Consider the following 21,385-nt stretch of genomic DNA (forward strand, 5'->3'; position numbering starts at 1 on the left):
AGCACACGTTTTCTCTCAGGCCAGTCCATATTTCAAACAGAGCAATTGCTGGACGAAGAAAGGCCAAGTCCATCTAGTTCATCTTTTACCATCCTGGCCGTCCCATGATACAACGATAATGGAGTTATTGGCTAATCATTGCCATCAATCTCTATCACTGAGTCTCCGACAGACCCAGACATGAGGCGAGGAAAACCCCCAGTGGCGGAGAGCTTTGGGAACCAGAGGTCTAAAGTCACCTGTTCCTCCCGAGCCTGTTACACTCGCCACACGTCAGGTCTCAAATTACTCATATACTGGATCCCAAAATGTTGGTTTTCTGAAAGAATTTTCTTAATAAACGAACGCTAACTGAATCCATCGTCTCCACAGGGAGCCTGTTCCATAGATTGACCTGTCGCTGACTGAAATATTGTTTCTTAAGGTTACTTTTGAATTTACTTCCTGTTTCCCACGGGATTATTCCATGACACACATACTCCCCCTAAATCTTACCTTCCCTTTTAAGGCAGACATCTACAGACCAGGAGGTCCCAGGTGCCATCACTGATCACAGCCAGGGGAGTTGAAGGGGAGAACAGGGACATGGCTGTGGTTCCCCACATGGTCGAATAGTCCACTACCGCTCATTGTCTGGACTCACAAGTGAAGAATGGTCACTTGGGTCAAGGGACCAGAGTGGCATCGGAGCCTGTCGAACCCGTATCCCAGCAAGAGGCAGCACCATCAGCAGGAGGGGGAAAATTTACTTTTATGCATGTCCTTTGTTGTCCTCGTTAACCTTGTAAAGATGCTTCTCCTGCCCGACTGTCCCAGCTCTGTAGAAGGACCTCCATCTGAGACGTTAACCCTTCCCTCTTTCAGATGCTGATTAGCTTAAACACCCACTCCCTCCCCCACCGGCGCACTGTGGCTGCAGTGTGGACCATCCACAGGATGCACTGCAGCAACTCGCCAAGGCTTCTTCGACAGCACCTCCCAAACCCACGACCTCTACCATCTAGAAGGACAAGAGCAGCAGGCACATGGGAACAACACCACCTGCACGTTCCCCTCCAAGTCACACACCATCCCGACTTGGAAATATATCGCCGTTCCTTCATCGTCACTGGGTCAAAATCCTGGAACTCCCTTCCTAACAGCACTGTGGGAGAACCTTCACCACACGGACTGCAGTGGTTCAAGAAGGCGGCTCACCACCACCTTCTCAAGGGGCAATTAGGGATGGGCAATAAATGCTGGCCTCGCCAGCGATGCCCACATCCTGAGAACTAATTAGAAAAACATTCAGCTGCTGTGTAAATCAAGCATTTTTAAAATTTCAATCATACATCCACTGCAACTTATATTCAAAAGCATTTTAATACAGTATTATACAGATTACAGGTGCTGTAACTTGCCTTGAAAACATCCAGCAGGTAAATAAAATAGTGAAGCAGTAACAGTCAACACTTACCAATAAACACTTACAGAATAACACAGAGCAGCTGTTTGAGTATAGCAGATTAAGGGGTGATCTAATCGAGGTGTTTAAAATGATTAAAGGGATTTGATAGGGTCGATAGAGAGAAACTATTTCCTCTGGTGGGGGGAGTCCAGAACAAGGGGGCAGAACCTTAAAATTAGAGCCAGGCCGTTCAGGGGTGATGTCAGGAATCACTTCTTCACACAAAGGGGAGTGGAAATCTGGAACTCTTCTCCCTCCCCCCCCCCCCCAAAAAAGGCTGCGGTTGCTGGGGGTCAATTGAAATTTTCATGACTGAGATCGATAGATTGTTGTTGGGTCAGAGTATCGAGGGATGTGGAGCAAAGGCGGGAAAATGGGGCTGAGGTACAGATCAGCCACGATCGGACTGAATGGCGGAACAGGCTCGAGGGGCTGAATGGCCTCCTCCTGTTCCTATGTAACAGGCTCGAGGGGCTGAATGGCCTCCCCCTGTTCCTATGAAGAGTTATTCTGTACTAAACAGAACAATGGGAAAAAAACACACAGAAGGTTAATCTCTTCTGACGTCAAAGCTTCAAGCAGGTTCTGTTATTTAGATGCAAATGATAGAAACCACATTGAGTTAAACATCTATCGGTGAGGCAGGAGTACGTGTAACAGTAAGCAGGAGTTGTACTGAAAGTTACTAGTGGGAGCAAGCTGGATATATTGTTAACCTTTAAACTGTACAGCCTGTAGGTCAATTGGATTGATCGGGAGGTTAGAGACTCGTCACCCAATCTCTACGGGTCACTGAGACTTGCTCCCTCCACATCTCTCCCTCTTGCTGTGTCATTGTCACCGTGTCAAGACTACTCTGGGATCATGTTCGATGGTGTTCGGTGAAAGGCCTGGGTGGGGGGGGGGCTGGGGGAGGGGAGGGGAAGGGAATACGGGAGACAGCCTCGCTCTCTCTCGCCGCCTCCCCCCTCCTCCGCTCTGGCCCAAGAGTCTGCCATTTCCACGTAACGGGTCAGCGCGATGCAAAAAAAAAATGATCAGGCAAAGTTGCCAAAATGGTCAGCTGTGGGATTGGAACTCCGACCTGTGATCCCAGCAGTCGGAGAATCACTCGGACTGATCTGGGAGTTGGGGAGGGGGAAGGAGCTGCTTCCTGGTAACACAGCGTGTCACTTTAAGGCAGCTTCTGTAACCAGTTACCCGGGCAAAACAATCGCAGAATCATACGTCACAGAGGGAGGCCATTCGGCCCCTCGTGCCTGTGCCGGCTCTTTGAAAGAGCTATCCAATTAGTCCCACTCCCCCCCCCTGCTCTTTCCCCATAGCCCTGCAAACCTTTCCTTTTCAAGTATTTAATAACTTTCAAAAGGGAATTGGATATTGAATCTGCTTCCACCGCCCTTTCAGGCAGCGCATTCCAGATCATCACAGCTCGCTGCGTAAAAACATTTCTCCTCATCTCCCCCTCTGGTCCTTTTGCCGATCACCTTAAATCCGCGTCCTCTGGTTACCGACCCTCCTGCCACTGGAAACAGTTTCCAAAAACAGGCCGTGTGGGTGGGATTTGTAATAAAATTGGGGGGGGGGGGAAGGATTGCATTCTGTGTAGATATCCCCACTGACATCACCTCACCCACGGCCCACACGGTCTGAGGAATGCCATCGAACTGTAGGGGGTCCTCGGGGCAGGGGACAGAGGAACAGCACGAGGGGGTAAGGAAGGTGCAGGCACTGGATTTATGCGACCCAGTGCGTCGTGGGGTTTCGACAGCCCCTCAAACAATTCATTTCTTTTCAAAAGCAAAACGCTGCGGATGCTGGAAATCTGAAATGAGAACAGAAAATGCTGGAAATGCTCAGCAGGTCAGGCAGCACCTGTGGAGAGAGAAACGGAGCTAACGATTCAGGTCGATGCCCCTTCGCCCTATCACAGACCTCTCCCCTTTGTTCTTTCCTCCCTTTCTCCCCTGGCTCTGCACTTATTTAAAAACTGTGAAGTCTCTAACTTCTTCCAGTTCCGACGGAAGGTCGCCGGCCTCAAACGTTAACTCTGTCGCTCTCTCTCCACAGATGCTGCCCGACCTGCTGAGTGTTTTCCAGCATTTCTCTGTCTTCTGTCCTGTTTCTTCTGGAGCGTAGTGAGGTAGGGAGAGGGGGAGGTAGACAGATACTGAGAGCACTGGGGCTGCATCGACAATTCCGATTGCGTTGGAAGTCATTTTTTCCTCCTAACAGCGCGAGATTATTTTACACGAGAAAAGAAGAGAGGGGAAAGGGCGGAGGAGAGGCGCCTGTAACAGACTGCATGCCCTGCGCCCTTATCTGGAGCCGAACAGCTGGAGAAGGTTGATGAAGATTTGCACGATGTCTGTGTAGAGTTTCAGCGCCCCGTAGACGTACTCCTCCGGGCTGATGGAATGCCGTCTGTTCCCCAAGATTAGCTGAGTATCAAAGGCCAAGAACTAGGAGGAAGAGAGAGAGACGGTTAATGGATGGTGTGGGTAGGAGGGTGGGGGGTGCCTGGAACGGACGGCCAGGGTCGCAGTGGTGGCAAACAGAGAGAAGCAGCGCGAAGAAACCCACCTTTTGTTAAGATGGGGGAGGGGGACCAAAAATTCCCTCTCTTTCCGCTGGATGGAAAGTTAGTAAATGCAGACTGGGTCCAGTCTGATCTGTCACTCTATTGGTGGCAGCCCTCAGACTAAACACGATGGCAATGTCACACTAGTAAGTTAGGAGTTGTTCTTCTAAGATTGGGTTAAGTTACACTGATGGGACAGTGTAGAGGGAGCTTTACTCTGTATCTAACCCGTGCTGTACCTGTCCCTGGGAGTGTTTGATGGGACAGTGTAGAGGGAGCTTCACTCTGTATCTAACCCGTGCTGTACCTGCCCTGGGAGTGTTTGATGGGACAGTGTAGAGGGAGCTTTACTCTGTATCTAACCCGTGCTGTACCTGCCCCGGGAGTGTTTGATGGGACAGTGTAGAGGGAGCTTCACTCTGTATCTACTCTAGACTGAGGAATACTGATTATGCTCAGATCCACGAGCAGTGGGTGGGAATGAGCCACTGTGAACTCCGAGGGAGCTGGTCAGAATCGCAACTTTTCCTGTTCTAAAAGTGGGCACCAGAGGATTGAGGGTCGGGGGTCGGGGGTCGGGGGTCGGGCTGGGTGGTGGGGCGCGGGGAGGAAGTGGATCACTAATCCAGTTCAGTGGATTCCTTTGCCAATGCTGAAAATTCATCACTTTTGTAAACTAAATAATTGGTGCCTCCACAGCATGAGGCGCATGTGGATTGGTTTATTTTAAAACCTTTTAGAAAGAAAGAACTTGCATTTCTACAGCATCGTTCCCCAACTCGGGACGTCCCAAAGCTCTTTACAACCAATGAAGTACCTTTGAAGTGTAGTCACTGTTGTAATGTAGGAAACGCGGCTGCCAATTTGCACACAGCAAGATCCCACAAACAGCAATGTGATGATGACCAGATCATCTGTTTTGGTGATGTTGGTTGAGGGATTAATATTGGCCCCAGGACACTGAGGAAAAACTCCTCTACTCTTCTTCAAAATAGTGCCAAGGCGCTTCACAGGAGCGATTATCAATTAAACATTGACACCAAGCTACATAAGGCGATATTAGGACAGGTGACCACAAGCTTGGCCAAAGAGGTAGATTTTAAGGAGTGTCTTAACGGAGGAGAGAGGTGGAGAGGTTTAGCGAGGGAGTTCCAGAGCTTAGGGCCGAGGCAGCTGAAGGCACGGCCGCCAATGGTGGAGCGATTAAAATTGGGGATGCGCAAGAGGCCAGAGTTGGAGGAGCGCAGAGATCTCGGAGGGTTGTAGGGCCGGAGGAGGTTACAGAGATAGGGTACTGGCAGGGAGCTCCGAGAGAGAGGGGGAGACACACACACAGACGCCAGCCTCGAACATCAGCCTGAGAAAGGCCTGGGCAATGCTCGACAATAGGAGGATGTGTCACTCACCAGAGTAAATACAATCGCTGCGATCGCAGAATACAACATGTGAAGCCATGGAATCTGCCGGAACACAAATACATGGTGTTATTCACTGCATTCAATCTTCTTCGACAGCACCTCCCAAACCCGCGACCTCTACCACCTAGAAGGACAAGGGCAGCAGGCACATGGGAACAACACCACCTGCACGTTCCCCTCCAAGTCACACACCATCCTGACTTGGAAATATATCGCCGTTCCTACATCGTCGCTGGGTCAAAATCCTGGAACTCCCTTCCTAACAGCACTGTGGGAGAACCTTCACCACACGGACTGCAGCGGTTCAAGAAGGCGGCTCACCACCACCTTCTCGAGGGCAATTAGGGATGGGCAATAAATGCCGGCCTCGCCAGCGACGCCCACATCCCATGAATGAATTTTTTTTTTAAAAAATCAGGCGGTTGGGGATTCAAACCCTTCCCAAAGGGGAGTAAATAGGTGAACTCCTGTCCTGCCCAGTCCTTCTCTCCTTTGGCTGTTTTCACTCTTCAGTTGCTTCCATCACTCTCCTCTCCCCGCAGGAGCTGACCGTTACTGGGAGGGGGGATCAATTTCACAGGCAGCAGGCTCTCTCTGTCTGGCACCTGACCCGCACACGGCCAATCTCAACGTGCGACGGGGAAGCAGCGGTTCGACTACGGACGGCACTGAGGCCAAGCCCAATCCCGTCCTCGCCCGACGTTCCATCGCCCTGGTGTGGGGGCGGGGACGGTCACCGGGCAGCGATCACGTCCGGTGGGGGGGGGGTCCCTTGGCCAAGGGCACTGAGGCCAACCGTGGCATCTCATCAGCTCCCTCGGCACAAACAGGGATGGAATGTCTGTACAGCCCAGGAGGGCCACGAGCTGCTCTTACCCACTGCCCGTACCAGGGGGGAGACAACCCTCTCAGCAGGTTGCCACGAGGAGAGCTTTTAACGGGCTCGGTTTCTGCCCTGCTCCCCTGTGCTCACAAATTTGCGCATTTGCAGTGTCCACTGAACATGTCTCTCGTCCTTTCTAGCGGTCTCTGTCGGCCTGTGTCTGTCTCTAGAAACTTAGGAACAGGAGTAGGTCATTTACCCCTCGAGCCTGTTCCGCCATTCAATGATATCATGGCTGATCTGTGACCTAACTCCGTATGGGCCTTAGCCCCATATCCCTTAATACCTTTTGGTTAACAAAAATCTATCACTCTTAGATTTAAAATTAACAATTGAGCTAGAATCAACTGCCGTTTGCGGAAGAGAGTTCCAAACTTCTACCACCCTTTGTGTGTAGAAGTGTTTCCTAACTTCACTCCTGAAAGTCCTGGCTCTAATTTTCAGGTTACGTCCCCCAGTCCTGGACTCCCAACCAATGGAAATAGTTTCTCTCTATCTGCCCTATCAGTTCCCCTTAATATCTTGAAAACTTCAATCAAATCACCCCTCAATCTTCTAAATTCCAGGAATACAACCCTAGTTTGTATAATCTCGCCTCGTAATTTAACTCTAGGTGTCCGGGTATCATTCTAGTAAATCTACGCTGCACTCCCTCCAAGGCCAATATATCCTTCCCAAGGTGCGGTGCCCAGAACTGAACACAGTACTCCAGGTGCGGTCTAACCAGGGTTTTGTATAGCTGTGGCATAACTTCTGCCCCCTTGTACTCCAGTCCTCTAGATATAAAGGCCAGCATTCCATTAGCCTTTTTGATTATTTTCTGCACCTGTCCATGACACTTCAATGATCTATGTACCTGAACCCCTAGGTCCCTTTGGACATCCACTGTTTCGAGCTTTTCACCATTTAGAAAGTACCCTGTTCTATCCTTTTTAGGTTCAAAGTGGATGACCTCACACTTGCCTACATTGAAATCCATTTGTCACAGTTTTGCCCATTCACTTAATGTATTAATATCTCTGTAATTTTATGCTTCTATCTGCACTGCTTACAATGCTGCCTTTCTTTGTAAACAATCTTACAACACCAAGTTATAGTCCAACAATTTTATTTGAAAATCACAAGCTTTCGGAGGCTTCCTCCTTCGTCAGGTGAATGTCAGGAAATCCTTGAACGTTTCGCATTTATATTCAGAGAACAATACCTGGTGATTACAGATAATCATTCCAACTGCCCGTTGTCAAGGCAATCAAAGTGTTCAGACAGAGAGGTGTTACCTACAGCACCACCGAATATACAAACGGCCAGAACACAAAACAGAGAGAGAGAGAGAGAGGGAGGGAGAAACATCCGAAAGGAAGAGAAAGACAGAAAATGACCCGTTGTATTAAAAACAGATAACTTTTATTCGCTGGTGGGGTTATGTGTAGCGTGACATGAACCCAAGATCCCGGTTGAGGCCATCCTCATGGGTGCGGAACTTGGCTATCAATTTCTGCTCGGCGATTTTGCGTTGTCATGTGTCTCGAAGGCCGCCTTGGAGTACGCTTACCCGAAGATTGGTGGCTGAATGTCCTTGACTGCTGAAGTGTTCCCCGACTGGGAGGGAACCCTCCTGTCTGGCGATTGTTGCGCGGTGTCCGTTCATCCATTGTCGCAGTGTCTGCATGGTCTCGCCAATGTACCATGCTCCGGGGCATCCTTTCCTGCAACGTATGAGGTAGACAACGTTGGCCGAGTCACAGGAGTATGAACCATGCACCTGGTGGGTGGTGTCCTCTCGTGTGATGGTGGTATCTGTGTCGATGATCTGGCATGTCTTGCAGAGGTTGCCGTGGCAGGGTTGTGTGGTGTCGTGGACGCTGTTCTCCTGAAAGCTAGGTAATTTGCTGCGAACGATGGTCTGTTTGAGGTTGGGTGGCTGTTTGAAGGCGAGTAGTGGAGGTGTGGGGATGGCCTTAGCGAGGTGTTCGTCGTCATCGATGACATGTTGAAGGCTGCGGAGAACATGGCGTAGTTTCTCCGCTCCGGGGAAGTACTGGACGACAAAGGGTACTCTGTTGGTTGCGTCCCGTGTTAGTCTTCTGAGGAGGTCTATGCGATTTTTCGCTGTGGCCCGTCGGAACTGTCGATCGACGAGTCGAGCGTCATATCCCGTTCTTACTAGGGCGTCTTTCAGCGTCTGTAGGTGTCCATCGCGTTCCTCCTCGTCTGAGCAGATCGTGTGTATTCGCGGGCCTGTCCATAGGGGATGGCCTCTTTGACGTGGTTAGGGTGGAAGCTGGAAAAATGGAGCATCGTGAGGTTGTCCGTGGGCTTGCGGTAGAGTGAGGTGCTGAGGTGCCCGTCTTTGATGGAGATTCGTGTGTCCAAGAAAGAAACCGATTCTGAGGAGTAGTCCATGGTGAGCTTGATGGTGGGACCAGTTGAACCAGGAACACTTCTCACCACGATGGACGTCTCGGCACTCGACACCAGTATCCCCCACGATGACGGCATCGCTGCAACAGCATCAATACTCAACACCAACAACAGCCAATCTCCAGACGCCATCCTACAACTCATCCGCTTCATCCTGGATCACAATGTCTTCACCTTCGATAACCAGTTCTTTACCCAAACACACGGAACAGCCATGGGGACCAAATTCGCACCCCAATATGCCAACATTTTCATGCACAAGTTCGAGCAGGACTTCTTCACTGCACAGGACCTCCAACCAATGCTATACACCAGATACATCGTCGACATTTTCTTTCTATGGACCCACGGCGAAGAATCACTGAAGAGACTACACGATAACATCAACAAGTTCCATCCCACCATCAAGCTCACCATGGACTACTCCTCAGAATCGGTTTCTTTCTTGGACACACGAATCTCCATCAAAGACGGGCACCTCAGCACCTCACTCTACCGCAAGCCCACGGACAACCTCATGATGCTCCACTTTACCAGCTTCCACCCTAACCACGTCAATGAGGCCATCCCCTATGGACAGGCCCTGCGAATACACAGGATCTGCTCAGACGAGGAGGAACGCGATGGACACCTACAGACGCTGAAAGACGCCCTCGTAAGAACGGGATATGACGCTCGACTCGTCGATCGACAGTTCCGACGGGCCACAGCGAAAAATCGCATAGACCTCCTCAGAAGACTAACACGGGACGCAACCAACAGAGTACCCTTCGTCGTCCAGTACTTCCCTGGAGCGGAGAAACTACGCCATGTTCTCCGCAGCCTTCAACATGTCATCGATGACGACGAACACCTCGCTAAGGCCATCCCCACACCTCCACTACTCGCCTTCAAACAGCCACCCAACCTCAAACAGACCATCGTTCGCAGCAAATTACCCTGCTTTCAGGAGAACAGCGTCCACGACACCACACAACCCTGCCACGGCAACCTCTGCAAGACATGCCAGATCATCGACACAGATACCACCATCACACGAGAGGACACCACCCACCAGGTGCATGGTTCATACTCCTGTGACTCGGCCAACGTTGTCTACCTCATACGTTGCAGGAAAGGATGCCCCGGAGCATGGTACATTGGCGAGACCATGCAGACACTGCGACAATGGATGAACGGACACCGCGCAACAATCGCCAGACAGGAGGGTTCCCTCCCAGTCGGGGAACACTTCAGCAGTCAAGGACATTCAGCCACCAATCTTCGGGTAAGCGTACTCCAAGGCGGCCTTCGAGACACACGACAACGCAAAATCGCCGAGCAGAAATTGATAGCCAAGTTCCGCACCCATGAGGATGGCCTCAACCGGGATCTTGGGTTCATGTCACGCTACACATAACCCCACCAGCGAATAAAAGTTATCTGTTTTTAATACAACGGGTCATTTTCTGTCTTTCTCTTCCTTTCGGATGTTTCTCCCTCTCTCTCTCTCTCTCTCTGTTTTGTGTTCTGGCCGTTTGTATATTCGGTGGTGCTGTAGGTAACACCTCTCTGTCTGAACACTTTGATTGCCTTGACAACGGGCAGTTGGAAAGATTATCTGTAATCACCAGGTATTGTTCTCTGAATATAAATGCGAAACGTTCAAGGATTTCCACATTCACCTGAGGAAGGAGGAAGCCTCCGAAAGCTTGTGATTTTCAAATAAAATTGTTGGACTATAACTTGGTGTTGTAAAATTGTTTACATTTGTCAACCCCAGTCCATCACCTGCATCTCCACGTCATGCCTATCTTTGTGTCATTGGCAAACTTGGATATGTGGCTCTCTATTCTGTCAACTAAGTCGTTAATAAATACAGTGAATAGTTGTACACAGATCCCCGTGGGACACCACTAGTCACATCCTGCCAATGTGAGCACCTGCCCATTATCCCGACTCTCTGTCTCCTGCCGCTCGGCCAATTTCCTAACCAGGTCAATAATTTGCCCTCAATTCCATGAGCTTCTACTTTAGCTAACAGTCTCTTATGAGGGACTTTATCGAATGCCTTCTCGAGTTCATATAAATAACATCCATAGACATTCCCATGCTCTGTCTGTCTGTCTGACTCTCTCCCTGTCTCCGTCTCACGCCCAAACATTTCCTTGTATTTCGGTTCTCACTTTGTTGGTGAGAATGTTGAGATTTACTTACGTATTTGAAGGAGAGAACGATTGTGACGACAATCCCCGAGACAAAAAGGCCGATCCCCAGGGCGCAGAACAGACCTCCGCAGGACGTGAAATCCACCTGAAGTGGGAATTGCTGCAGTTAATCCCCCGTACGCCCCCGACCCAATCCCCCCCGTACGCCCCCGACGCAATCCTCCCCGTATGCCCCCGACCCAATCCCCCCCGTACGCCCCCGACGCAATCCTCCCCGTACGCCCCCGACCCAATCCCTCCCGTACGCCCCCGACCCAATCCCCCCCGTACGCCCCCGACCCAATCCCCCCCGTACGCCCCCGACCCAATCCCCCCCGTACGCCCCCGACCCAATCCCTCCCGTACGCCCCCGACCCAATCCCTCCCGTACGCCCCCGACCCAATCCCCCCCGTACGCCCCCGACCCAATCCCCCCCGTACGCCCCCGACGCAATTCTCCCCGTACGCCCCCGACCCAATCCCTCCCGTACGCCCCCGACCCAATCCCCCCCGTACGCCCCCGACCCAATCCCCCCCGTACGCCCCCGACGCACTCCCCCCCGTCACACTCCCCCCACCGTACGCCCCCGACGCACTCCCCCCCCGTACGCCCCCGACGCACTCCCCCCCGTACGCCCCCGACGCAATCCTCCCCGTACGCCCCCGACGCACTCCCCCCCGTACGCCCCCGACGCAATCCCCCCCGTACGCCCCCGACGCAATCCCCCCCGTACGCCCCCGACGCACTCCCCCCCGTACGCCCCCGACGCAATCCTCCCCGTACGCCCCCGACCCAATCCCCCCCGTACGCCCCCGACCCAATCCCCCCCGTACGCCCCCGACGCACTCCCCCCCGTACGCTCCCGACGCAATCCTCCCCGTACGCCCCCGACGCACTCCCCCCCGTACGCCCCCGACGCACTCCCCCCCGTACGCCCCCGACGCAATCCCCCCCGTACGCCCCCGACGCACTCCCCCCCGACGCAATCCTCCCCATACGCCCCCGACGCACTCCCCCCCGTACGCCCCCGACGCACTCCCCCCCGTAGGCCCCCGACGCAATCCCCCCCGTACGCCCCCGACGCACTCCCCCCCGTACGCCCCCGACGCAATCCTCCCCGTACGCCCCCGACGCACTCCCCCCCGACGCAATCCTCCCCGTACGCCCCCGACGCACTCCCCCCCCGTACGACCCCGACGCACTCCCCCCGTACGCCCCCGACGCACTCCCCCCCCGTACGCCCCCGACGCACTCCCCCCCGTACGCCCCCGACGCACTCCCCCCCGTACGCCCCCGACGCACTCCCCCCCGTACGCCCCCGACGCACTCCCCCCCCGTACGCCCCCGACGCACTCCCCCCCGTACGCCCCCGACGCACTCCCCACCGTACGCCCCCGACGCAGTCCCCCCCGTACGCCCCCGACCCAATCCCCCCCTCCCACGCCCCCCATGCACTCCCCCCCACCGTACGCCCCCGACGCACTCCTCCGTGTCCAGCACAGTGATCAGGAGCGGGAAGCCTGGCTGAATCCTCTCCTCGCCCCCACTCTCCCTCGATCCCAAGCGTCGGGGCACTCAAGCCGATAATGCTGCCGGCCTGGCTCAGGTCAGTCGACTTAGGAAGGACTGGGGGCTGAACCCGGGACCACCCTGGTCCGTAAAGTTCAGTTCATCAGCTGCCTTTACCAGACACCTCACTGCAGGAGCAACACAAAGTGACCAAGCTTTGCAGCACAAGACTGTAGACCCCCAGGTAACACCGGGCAGGGCTGAGCTTGGCCTCGGGGACCGTCCAGCACCCCTGGGTCCTCTTACCTTGGTCTGGAAGCAGAAGATGGTGACACAGAGACACACCAAGGCGGTGATCCCGAGGCATAGAAACACGGACTTGGTGCTGTAGTAACTGAGGAGAGAAGAGCCAAAGGTTATCCACCCACTGAGCTGGGGGCCTGTCACAGACCCAATCACAGAGCTCCAGCTGAGGTCAACCGGGGCAAAGGTGGTCTCCGGGAATAGTTCCGATCGCCTAAGGGGGTCGGAGAGGAATTTTACAGGTTTTTTGCCCCCTCCCTTAATTGGCCAGGGTTTAGCTCCTCTCCCAGGAGATTGCATGGCTCTGGGTGGGGAGTGTCTGTATCATAGAATCATTCAGCACAGAAAGAGGCCATTCAGCCCATCGTGCCTGTGCCGGCTCTTTGAAAGAGCTATCCCATTAGTCCCACTCCCTTGCTCTAGCCCCACAGCCCTGAAAATTTTTTCCTTTTCAAGTATTTATCTAATTCCCTTTTGAAAGTTATTATTGAATCTGCTTCCACCACCCTTTCAGGCAGCGCATTCCAGATCATAACAACTCGCTGCACAAAAAAAATGTTTCCTCATCTCCCCTCTGGCTCTTTTGCCGATCACCTTAAATCTGTGACCTCTGGTTACCGACCCTCCTGCCACTGGAAACAGTTTCTCCTTATTTACTCTGTCAAAACCCCTCATGATTTTGAACACCTCAATCAAATCTCCCCTTAACCTCCTCTGCTCTGAGGGGAACAATCCCAGCTTCTCCAGTCTCTCCATGTACTGCACAAGGCATCACGATCGTGTGAGACAGGCCGGAAGGACCAGTCGGTCTTTTCCTGCCCCTCATTTTTCGTATGTTCGGACGCTGCAAGAAGATTTGACATTTAATAATCTTCAGCAAATTGGATTCGTGAAACCAGATCGTTTCAGGAGCCGCACGAAAAATTTCAAATGAATAAAGTCGGTGACAGCGATGGGAGGACCCAGTCTCGCACCTTTGTTCTTCACGGGGACCCACGGACCAGATATTTAAATCACTGGTTATTTCCTCCTGTTCTCTCCCCTCCCCTCCCCTCCCAGCTGGGTAGGTCTCCACAGGCCTCTGATACCATATCCCAGTGACTGTATTCCCTGGGCCTCTGATACCACTTCCCAGTGACTGTATTCCCTGGGCCTCTGATTCCTCTTCCCACTGACTGTATTCCCTGGGCCTCTGATTCCACTTCCCAGTGACTGTATTCCCTGGGCCTCTGATACCACATCCCAGTGACTGTATTCCCTGGGCCTCTGATTCCACTTCCCAGTGAGTGTATTCCCTGGGCCTCTGATTCCACTTCCCACTGACTGTATTCCCTGGGCCTCTGATTCCTCTTCCCAGTGACTGCAGGGGTGAGTTTGAGAGTCGGGGCTCCTGGGGTACGGCCTCTTTAGTGGAGATCGGGCATTGGAAAATTAGGCACTCCACATCGTCGCCGTCTGCACGGTTATACTCGCTAGCAGTGCTCCGTGCAAACTTAACATGCAAGTGAGCCTATAGAGGGAGTGTCAACTGGACATTCAACTGTGGAGGGCATCACACACACATGCACACGCTGTCACATGCACACAATAGCTTTACATACCTTGCAATTGTTCCAGTCAGATACGACATAGCCAGCGTCTGCACGAGAAACAAGAAAATAAGATTTCAGTAAAATCTAAAACACAGATGCCAGTACAGTGAAGGGTACAGTAGTGTACAGGGGATTAACTGTAGCAATTCCCACTTCAGGTGGATTTCACGTCCTGCGGAGGTCTGGACTAGTAATCCAGTAGAACGGTGAGTTCAAATCACGCCATGGCAGTTTGAGAATTTCAATTCAGTTAAAAAAAAAATCAGTAAATAAAAAGCCGGTCTCAGTAAAAGTGACCATGAAGCTGTCGGATTGTTGTAAAAACCCAACTGGTTCATTAATGTCCTTTAGGAAAGGAAACCAGCGCTCCCTCAGTACTGACCCTCCGACAGTGCAGCGCTCCCTCAGCACTGATCCTCCGACAGTGCAGCGCTCCCTCAGCACTGACCCTCCGACAGTGCAGCACTCCCTCAGTCCTGACCCTCCGACAGTGCAGCACTCCCTCAGTACTGACCCTCCGACAGTGCAGCGCTCCCTCAGTACTGACCCTCCGACAGTGCAACACTCCCTCAGTCCTGACCCTCCGACAGTGCAGCACTCCCTCAGTACTGATCCTCCGACAGTGCAGCGCTCCCTCAGTCCTGACCCTCCGACAGTGCAGCGCTCCCTCAGTACTGACCCTCCGACAGTGCAGCGCTCCCTCAGTACTGACCCTCCGACAGTGCAGCGCTCCCTCAGTACTGACCCTCCGACAGTGCAGCGCTCCCTCAGTACTGACCCTCCGACAGTGCAGCGCTCCCTCAGTACTGACCCTCCGACAGTGCAGCACTCCCTCAGTACTGACCCTCCGACAGTGCAGCGCTCCCTCAGCACTGATCCTCCGACAGTGCAGCACTCCCTCAGTATTGACCCTCCGACAGTGCAGCGCTCCCTCAGTACTGACCCTCCGACAGTGCAGCGCTCCCTCAGTACTGACCCTCCAACAGTGCAGCGCTCCCTCAGTACTGACCCTCCGACAGTGCAGCGCTCCCTCAGTACTGACCCTCCGACAGTGCAGCGCTCCCTCAGTACTGACCCTCCGACAGTGCAGCGCTCCCTCAGTACTGACCCTCCGACAGTGCAGCACTCCCTCAGTACTGACCCTCCGACAGTGCAGCGCTCCCTCAGCACTGATCCTCCGACAGTGCAGCACTCCCTCAGTATTGACCCTCCGACAGTGCAGCGCTCCCTCAGTACTGACCCTCCGACAGTGCAGCGCTCCCTCAGTACTGACCCTCCGACAGTGCAGCGTTCCCTCAGTACTGACCCTCCGACAGTGCAGCACTCCCTCAGTACTACCCCTCTGACAATGCAGCGCTCCCTCAGTCCTGACCCTCCGACAGTGCAGCGCTCCCTCAGTACTGACCCTCCGACAGTGCAGCGCTCCCTCAGTACTGACCCTCCGACAGTGCAGCGCTCCCTCAGTACTGACCCTCCGACAGTGCAGCACTCCCTCAGTACTACCCCTCTGACAGTGCAGCGCTCCCTCAGTACTGACCCTCCGACAGTGCAGCGCTCCCTCATTACTGACCCTCCGACAGTGCAGCGCTCCCTCAGTACTGACCCTCCGACAGTGCAGCGCTCCCTCAGTACTGCACTGAAGTGTCAGCCTGGATTTTGTGCTCAAGTCTCTGGAGTAGGACTTAAACCCACAACCTACTGACTCAGAAACCAGGTGGGTTTTAAGTGGATCTTAAAGGAGGAGAGAGAGGTAGAGAGGATTAGAAAGGGAATTCCAGAGCTGAAGGCACGGCCGCCAATGGTGGAGCGAAGGAAATCGGGGATGCGCAAGAGGCCAGAATTGGAGCAGCGCAGTTGATCTTGGAGGGTTTTAGGAGTGGAGGAGGTTGCAGAGATAGGGAGAGACCATGGAGGGATTTTGAAAACAAGGATGAGAATTTTAAAATTGAGGCATTGCCAGACTGGGAGCCAATGTAGGTCAACGAGCATAAGGTCGATGGGTGAACAGGACTTGGTGCGAGTTAGGATACGGCCAGCAGAGTTTTGGATGAGCTGAAGTTTACGGAGGGTGGAAGATGGGAGTCCGGCCAGGAGAGGATTGGAATAGTTGAGGTAACAAAGCATGGATGAGGGATTCAGCAACAGATGGGCTGAGGCAGGGGCGGAGACGGGCAATGTTATGGAGGTGGGGGTAGGCAGTCATCTCAGAGGGACCTTATAGGAGAGTACAAAATATTTAACAGGATAGAATGATACTTTGATACACCAGGGCAGCAAGAGACAGGGTAATGGACGAGGTTAGGGAAGCCATCAGGGAAAATCTCTCTGTACAGAGGTTGATCACAGCTGTGAGGAGTTGGCCTGTTTGGGGTGGGGACACGAGTCATTTCAGAACAAGCTGGATGCTGCAGTGGGGAAGACGGGAGGCTGATATTAAAAGATAAATTATAAAGAAATTTAAAGAACACTTACAAAAATAGCCAGGAGGATCACATTCCAGGGAAACTTCCTCCTGCAAAAAACAGAGACGTGGGGATAGAAAAAAAACGCATTAATGATCTTTCAGAGAGCCGACACAGGTACAATGGGCTGAATGGCCTCCTTCTATGCTGTATGATTCTATGATCGATAATGATTTTCTGGACACTGCACCAAGTGCAACCTGCTCTCCTGGGAGGTGCTGACTGGGCAGGAATGTGCTCTGACGACTGCCCCCCTCCCACAGTCGAATAGCCCGCGCGTGAGAAGCGGATGGTGCCCTCTGAACCGTGCGAGTCGGCACCTTGAGGGGGGAATCCCGGGGGGGGGGGGAGGAGGGCGGCGGCTTAACAACGAACGAGACCCTGTGCGTTGAGGAAGAGGCCAGCGTGGCGGAGTATTGCGGGGACTCACCTGGGACCTTCACAGCAGATCAGGACGAAATAGATCACGATGAACACACCGCTGGAAAAAAAACAAAACGGGAAACTGGTCAGTGTCACAGGCTGGGGCGGCGGTGGGGGGGGTGGGGTTTAGGAACTCCCGAGATTCCGCTCAAACAGAATCCCCCCTCCCCCCCAACCCACGCTCCAGATTCACGGGCACTGCTCCAACTCACTGCCACGGCTGTTCTGGGGAAATCAAAACCCTTCTTATTTCGGACACTCGGTGTCAGTATCGAGCACCAACAACAACTCGCACTTACATACAACAACAACTCACACTTATATACAACAACTCGCACTTATATACAACAACAACTCGCACTTATACACAACAACTTGCACTCATACACAACAACAACTTGCACTCATACACAACAACAACTTGCACTCATACACAACAACTTGCACTTATATAGCGCCTTTAACGTAGTAACATGTCTCCAAGGCGTTTCACAGGAGCGATTATCAAACAAAGATTAACACCGAGCCACATAAGGAGATATTAGGACAGGTGACCAAAAGCTTGGTTTTAAGGAGGGTCTTAAAGGGCCGGGGGGGGCGGGTGGGGAAAGAGGTAGAGAGACGGAGAAGCAAAGGTGGGTAATTGGAGTTAGGATACAGATCAGCCGTGATCCAACTGAATGGCGGAACAGGCCAAAACGGCCTCCTCCTGTTCCTATGTTCCAGAGCTTCGGACCGAGATGGTTGAAGGCAGGGCCACCAATGGTTCACTAATGTCCTTTAGAGAAGGAAACCTGCCAAGCTTACCCGGTCTGGGCCTATACGTGACTCCAGTCCCACACCAACTGCCCTCTGAAGTGGACTGAGGCATGCCCTCGGTTGTATCAAACCTCCATGGCCCACACCAACTTCTCAGGGCAACGGGGGACGGGCAATGAACGCCGGCTTTGCCAGAGACGCCCACATGCCGAGAAAAATACACATTTGGTCAGTCCATCTCAGCCAGCCGGTGGGAACGAGAGAGCTCGGGAATAAATCGAGAGAGTGGGGCAGCGGGAATAGTTTGGGATTGATACAGGCAATGGGGAGAGAGCGGGGCAGTGGGATTAGTTTGGGATTGATACAGGGCAATGGGGAGAGAGCGGGGCAGTGGGATTGGTTTGGGATTGATACAGGGCTATAGGGTGAGAGTGGGGCAGTGGATTAGTTTGGGATTGATACAGGGCTGTGGGGAGAGAGCGGGGCAGTGGGATTAGTTTGGGATTGATACAGGGTTATGGGGCAGAGAGTGGGGCAGTGGATGGATTGGTTTGGATTGATACAGAGCTATAGGGAGAGAGTGGGGCAGTGGGATTAGTTTGGGATTACTGTAGTGAAGAGCTAGCACTGACACGATGGGCCAAACAACCTCCTTCTCTGCTGGAAATGGAACTTCCACTCACTGAAAAGAAAAGTATGAAACAAGTTGCTGTGTAAGAGCTGGTCGATTTGAGCTGGCTTGGTACTTACTATGCTGCCCAGTACAGTGCAGAATTGTCCCGTACGAACTTCTGGACGGGAGCACTGCAAGAGAACAAATGGCCGTCACCTTCAGAGAACGTACCATTCAGCACGGCCAAAGCAAATGCACAATTTTTAAAACTACTCATAACGGGAAAAAAAGTTTTAGTTTTTAAAAGATACAAATTCTTCTCCTCTCCCCTGATGGAGGCTCAGACACTGCCAGGATAAAGGGTTTAATATCCTACCCAAGTGTCCTTCTTCATAGAATCATAGATAATAGGAGCAAGAGTAGGCCATTCGGCCTTCGGGCCTGTTCCGCCATTCAAAATGATCATGGCTGATCATCTAACTCAGTACCCTGTTCCCGCTTTTTCCCCATTTCCCTTGATCTCTTGAGCATTAAGAAATATATCTATCTCCTTCTTGAATACATCTAATGACTTGGCCTCCACTGCCTTCTGTGGTAGAGAATTCCACAGGTTCACCACCATCTGAGTGAAGAAATTTCTCCTCATCTCGGTTCTAAATGGCATACCCCGTATCCTGAGACTGTGACCCCTGGTTCTGATTCCCCAGCCATCGGGAACATCCTCCCTGCATCTAGTCTGTCTAGTCCTGTTAGAATTTTATATGTTTCAATGAGATCACCTCACATTCTTCTAAACTCGAGTGAATATAGACCTAGTCGACCCAATCTCTCCTCATACATCAGTCCTGCCATCCCAGGAATCAGTCTGTTAAACCTTTGTTGCGCTCCCTCCAATGGCAAGGACATCCTTTCTCAGATAAGGAGACCAAAACTGCACACAATACTCCAGATGTGGTCTCATCAAAGCCCTGTATAACTGCAGTAAGACATCCCTGCTCCTGTACTCAAATCCTCTTGCAATGAACGCCAACTTACTATTCACCTTCCTAACTGCTTGCTGCACCTGAATGCTCGCTTTCAGCGACTGGTGTACAAGGACACCCAAGTCTCGTTGCACCTCCCTTTTCCCAATCTATCACCACCCAGATAATAATCTGTCTTTCTGTTTTTACAACCAAAGTGGATAACCTCACATTTATCCACGTTATACTGCATCTGCCATGTTCTTGCCCACTCACCCAACTTGTCTGAATCACATTGGAGCCTCTTTGCATCCTCCTCACAGCTCACATTCCACCCCAGCTTTGCGTCGTCTGCAAACTTGGAAATGTTACATTTAGTTACCTCATCCAAATCATTGATATATATTGTGACTAGCTGGGGCCCAAGCACTGATCCCTGCGGTACCCCACTAGTCACTGCCTGCCACCTGGAAAAAGATCCGTTTATTCCTACTCTCTGTTTCCTGTCTGTCAACCAATTCTCAATCCATGCCAGTATATTCCCCCCAATCCCCTGTGCTTTAATTTTGCACACTAACCTCTTGTGTGGGACCTTATCAAAAGCCTCTGAAAATCCAAATACACCACATCCACTGGTTCTCCCTTATCTATTCTACCAGTTACATCCTCAAAAAACTCCAGTTGATTTGTTAAGCATGATTTCCCTTTCATAACCCATGCTGACTTTGTCCAATCCCGTTAATGCCTTCCAAGTGTTCTGTTATCACATCTTTTATAATAGACTCTAGCATTTTCCCCACTACTGATGTTAGGCTAACTGTCCGTAATTCCCTGGTTTTTTTCTCCCTCCTTTTTTAAATAGTGGGGTTACATTTGCCACCCTCAATCAGTAGGAACTGTTCCAGAGTCTATAGAATTTTGGAAGATGATCACCAATGCATCCACTATTTCCAGGGTCACTTCCTTTAGTACTCTGGGATGTAACAACTTAGATGAAGGCACAGAAAGTCTCATATCTAAGTTTGCCGATGACACAAAGATTGGTGGCATTGTAAGCAGTGTGGATGAAAACATAAAATTACAAAGCGATATTGATAGATTAGGTGAATGGGCAAAATTGTGGCAAATGGAATTCAATGTAGACAAATGTGAGGTCATCCACTTTGGATCAAAAAAGGATAGAACAGGTACTTTCTAAATGGTAAAAAGTTAAAAACAGTGGATGTCCAAAGGACTTAGGGGTTCAGGTACACAGATCATTGAAGTGTCATGAACAGGTGCAGAAAATAATCAAGAAGGCAAATGGAATGCTGGCCTTTATATCTAAAGGACTAGAGTACAAGGGGGCAGATGTTATGCTGCAGCTATACAAAACCTGGTTAGACCGCACCTGGAGTACTGTGAGCAGTTCTGGGCACCGCACCTTCGGAAGGACATATTGGCCTTGGAGGGAGTGCAGCGTAGGTTTACTAGAATGATACCCGGACTTCAAGGGTTAAGTTACGAGGAGAGATTACACAAATTGGGGTTGTATTCTCTCGAGTTTCGAAGGTTAAGGGTGATCTGATCGAAGTTTATAAGATATTAAGGGGAATGGATAGGGTGGATTGAGAGAAACTATTTCCGTTGGTTGGGATTTTAGGAGTAGGGGCACAGTCTAAAAATTAGAGCCAGACCTTTCAGGAGTTAGATTAGAAAACATTTCTACATACAAAGGGTGGTAGAAGTTTGGAACTCTCTTCCGCAAACGGCAATTGATACTAGCTCAATTGCTAAATTTAAATGTGAGATAGATAGCTTTTTGGCAACCAAAGGTATTAGGGAA

At 51.8% G+C, this 21,385-nt stretch overlaps 1 protein-coding gene across 1 annotated transcript; it reads right to left on the bottom strand.

Annotated features, from left to right (window-relative positions):
• Positions 1–1,343: 1,343 nt before the first annotated feature.
• Positions 1,344–18,903, bottom strand: tmbim1a (transmembrane BAX inhibitor motif containing 1a). The gene is made up of 8 exons (XM_067986958.1): positions 18,736–18,903; positions 17,234–17,284; positions 16,814–16,853; positions 14,351–14,388; positions 12,753–12,840; positions 10,947–11,042; positions 5,435–5,488; positions 1,344–3,909 (listed from the first exon to the last, which is right to left on the bottom strand). The coding sequence occupies exons 1-8, from the start codon at positions 18,873–18,875 to the stop codon at positions 3,766–3,768; spliced, it is 651 nt and encodes a 216-aa protein (XP_067843059.1). The 5' UTR covers positions 18,876–18,903; the 3' UTR covers positions 1,344–3,765.
• Between the last annotated feature and the right edge of the window lie 2,482 nt (positions 18,904–21,385).

This window comes from Heptranchias perlo, chromosome 7 (genome assembly GCF_035084215.1).
Source record: "Heptranchias perlo isolate sHepPer1 chromosome 7, sHepPer1.hap1, whole genome shotgun sequence".
NCBI lineage: Eukaryota > Metazoa > Chordata > Chondrichthyes > Hexanchiformes > Hexanchidae > Heptranchias > Heptranchias perlo.